Below are 2,373 nucleotides of genomic sequence, written 5' to 3'. Positions count from 1 at the left end.
AGAAGACACCTTGTGTTCAAAGGTCAAAATAAGAAAATCACTTTCCTATAGCACAAGCCAACCCACTCCCATTCAGTGCATACTTCTCCCTTGAACATGCCCACATTATCTCTTTAATGCGTATTCTTTCTCTCTTTCTTTAATAAATTTCACTACTTATTCCTACTTGACCCTCTCATCTCTGAATTCTTTCTGCCATGAGAGATCTAAGCCTGGAATGGGATTCTGCATGGCACTGCTGCCAGCAGGGCGCCGGTTACACTGTGACATTTTTGAATTGGTTGCTAACATAAAAATCTCAATTCCTGGCTTCTCTTGATCAGGCAACAACCCCTTTGAGAGCTGGGTATTGGCTGCTGTCATCAGACCAGCTGCTCCCTGCCCACCTGGCCACAGCCCCCCCCCCCCCACTCCTGCTGTACCACCCAGCCCAATTCACACATTTGACTTTTACCTGCCTGGTCCCATGGATCCTTGAGTTTGTAACGCCCCACCCCACCCCAACAGAACCTTGGAAGGAGCATTTTGCCACAGACAATTTATTTCCACAACTGCAGCCTGATATACTCGTGCCCATTTCACGGTTGGCCTTGGTGTCACCACCAGCCAGCAGGTTTGGAGATGGGCTCAGGGGCACGCCAGCCTGAACGGATCGCTTCCCAAATCTTAGGCAGACGACCTAAGGAAAGAATCCCATTGCCAAACCAAGGGAGCTCGGGCAACTTTACCCCCGACCCCTGTGGGAGCGTGGGAGTGAGTTTCCGGTTGCTGGGCCGGGACGTGGAACTCGTGTTGGTGGATTTGTCCATGTACTGTAAAGCACTGGCACCCTTGGTGGACGGCACCATGCAGGTGCTGGTGCTGAATTGATCAGGGGTGGCCTCGGCGGCACCGGGGTTGGAATAGTTGCCGTCGGGGTTGTGGTCCAGGTTGTCCAGGCGGATGGAGTTGGCAGCTCGTTCCAAGCAGTTGGCTGCAAGCCTGGGCAGGCTCAGCGATGTTTGGGGGCAGCTGGTGGATCGGTCAAGGTAGTTGATGCCTTTGATGAGGTGGTCCAGGAAGGTTGGGCTGGACGTGCTGGAAGGATCTTCCGTGCAGAGCTGGCAGTGGGGACTGCCACGGCAAGCTGGCTTTCTGGTCCCCGGGGGGTGGTGTGCCAGGTGGCTGGTCTCCACGCACTTGGAGCTATAAGGTCGGCCCATGCAGATCCTCCCCAGTGGAAGTCTGAGGGAGCTGGGGCTGGTGGGCCACTCCGAGCGGCTGCTGCAGCTGCTGAACTCCGAGCCACTCGGGGTGCAGGAGCGCTTGAGGCTGTTGGTCCGTGTCAGGCTGGGGCAGGGGGTCCGGCCTGGAGTGCGGGCTGGAGAGGATGCATTGCTGGGGTGGTTTAGGTGGCTGGAAGTGTTGGAACGACTCACCTGGCGTCCAGACATCGTCCCTGGCTGAGAGGGTAGAGCTTCGTGGTGCTGAGCTTCTGTAAGTGCGCCCGGACGCCGGTTACCTGAGCCTGGAGAGGGGAGAGTGGGGTGAGCTCACCTGGCTCCCTGCCGCCTCCTCCAGGCTTCCTCTTCAGGTTTTCCAGAGGTCTGGTGCCACTCCCTCTCCCCTCCTTCTCCCAGATCCATGGGTTTTCAGACTGGAAAATTGACACCCTGTTCTTCAGAGAGCACAAAAAGAAGGGCAAGTGATAGGGAGGAAAGCAAGACACTCAGGATGACAGAGGGTCCCCTGGAAAAAGTTGGGCCATCTCCCTTTTCTTTTTAGCTCTAGCCCACACTCTGAAATTCCTATTTGCCTTTTAAACAGGGACTCCAGAAGACACAAAAGCCAAGGACTGAATCTCTAAGGGTGTTCCGCACACTGTGGACAGCCCTTCTTTAGAGATACTATCAAATAGCTATTAGGTCCAGTATTTCATCAAAGCTAAGGTTAAATAGATTATAAAATATACCATTATTTTGTGTGGCCAAGGAACAAAATCCACTGCCAATTAAACTATGAGACACCATATCCTGATACCCTGATATTAAAAAAAAAAAAAACAAAAAAAAAAAACGTGTCTTGGAATCAATGTAATATTCTATTGTACTCTATGTGCCCAGCCCTTTGCTGTGTGTCTTACAGGAAGTAGCTCATTTAATTCTCACAAGTCAAGGAGGTAGTTACTGTTGTATTCCCAGTTGATAGATGGGAAAACTGAGGCTCAGAAAAGTGATATGACTTGCCTAACACCACACATCTTGTAAATGATGGGGCCAGTGAACTACCACTCAGGGACGTCTGACAACCCCCAAATGACAATGCTATTTTGTTGGGGTCACTCTGGCCCCCCTCACAGTCTACGAAGGATGAAGTCTCACTACGCCTGCTCTG

At 52.1% G+C, this 2,373-nt stretch overlaps 1 protein-coding gene across 1 annotated transcript; it reads right to left on the bottom strand.

Moving 5' to 3' along the window:
• Window positions 1-596: 596 nt before the first annotated feature.
• LOC119520553 lies at window positions 597-1,433 on the bottom strand. The gene has a single exon (XM_037818490.1). The coding sequence runs from the start codon at window positions 1,431-1,433 to the stop codon at window positions 597-599; it is 837 nt and encodes a 278-aa protein (XP_037674418.1).
• Between the last annotated feature and the right edge of the window lie 940 nt (window positions 1,434-2,373).

This window comes from Choloepus didactylus, chromosome 2, assembly GCF_015220235.1.
Source record: "Choloepus didactylus isolate mChoDid1 chromosome 2, mChoDid1.pri, whole genome shotgun sequence".
In the NCBI taxonomy this organism is placed as follows: Eukaryota; Metazoa; Chordata; class Mammalia; order Pilosa; family Megalonychidae; genus Choloepus; species Choloepus didactylus.
This window is presented reverse-complemented; position numbering and strand designations above follow the sequence as displayed.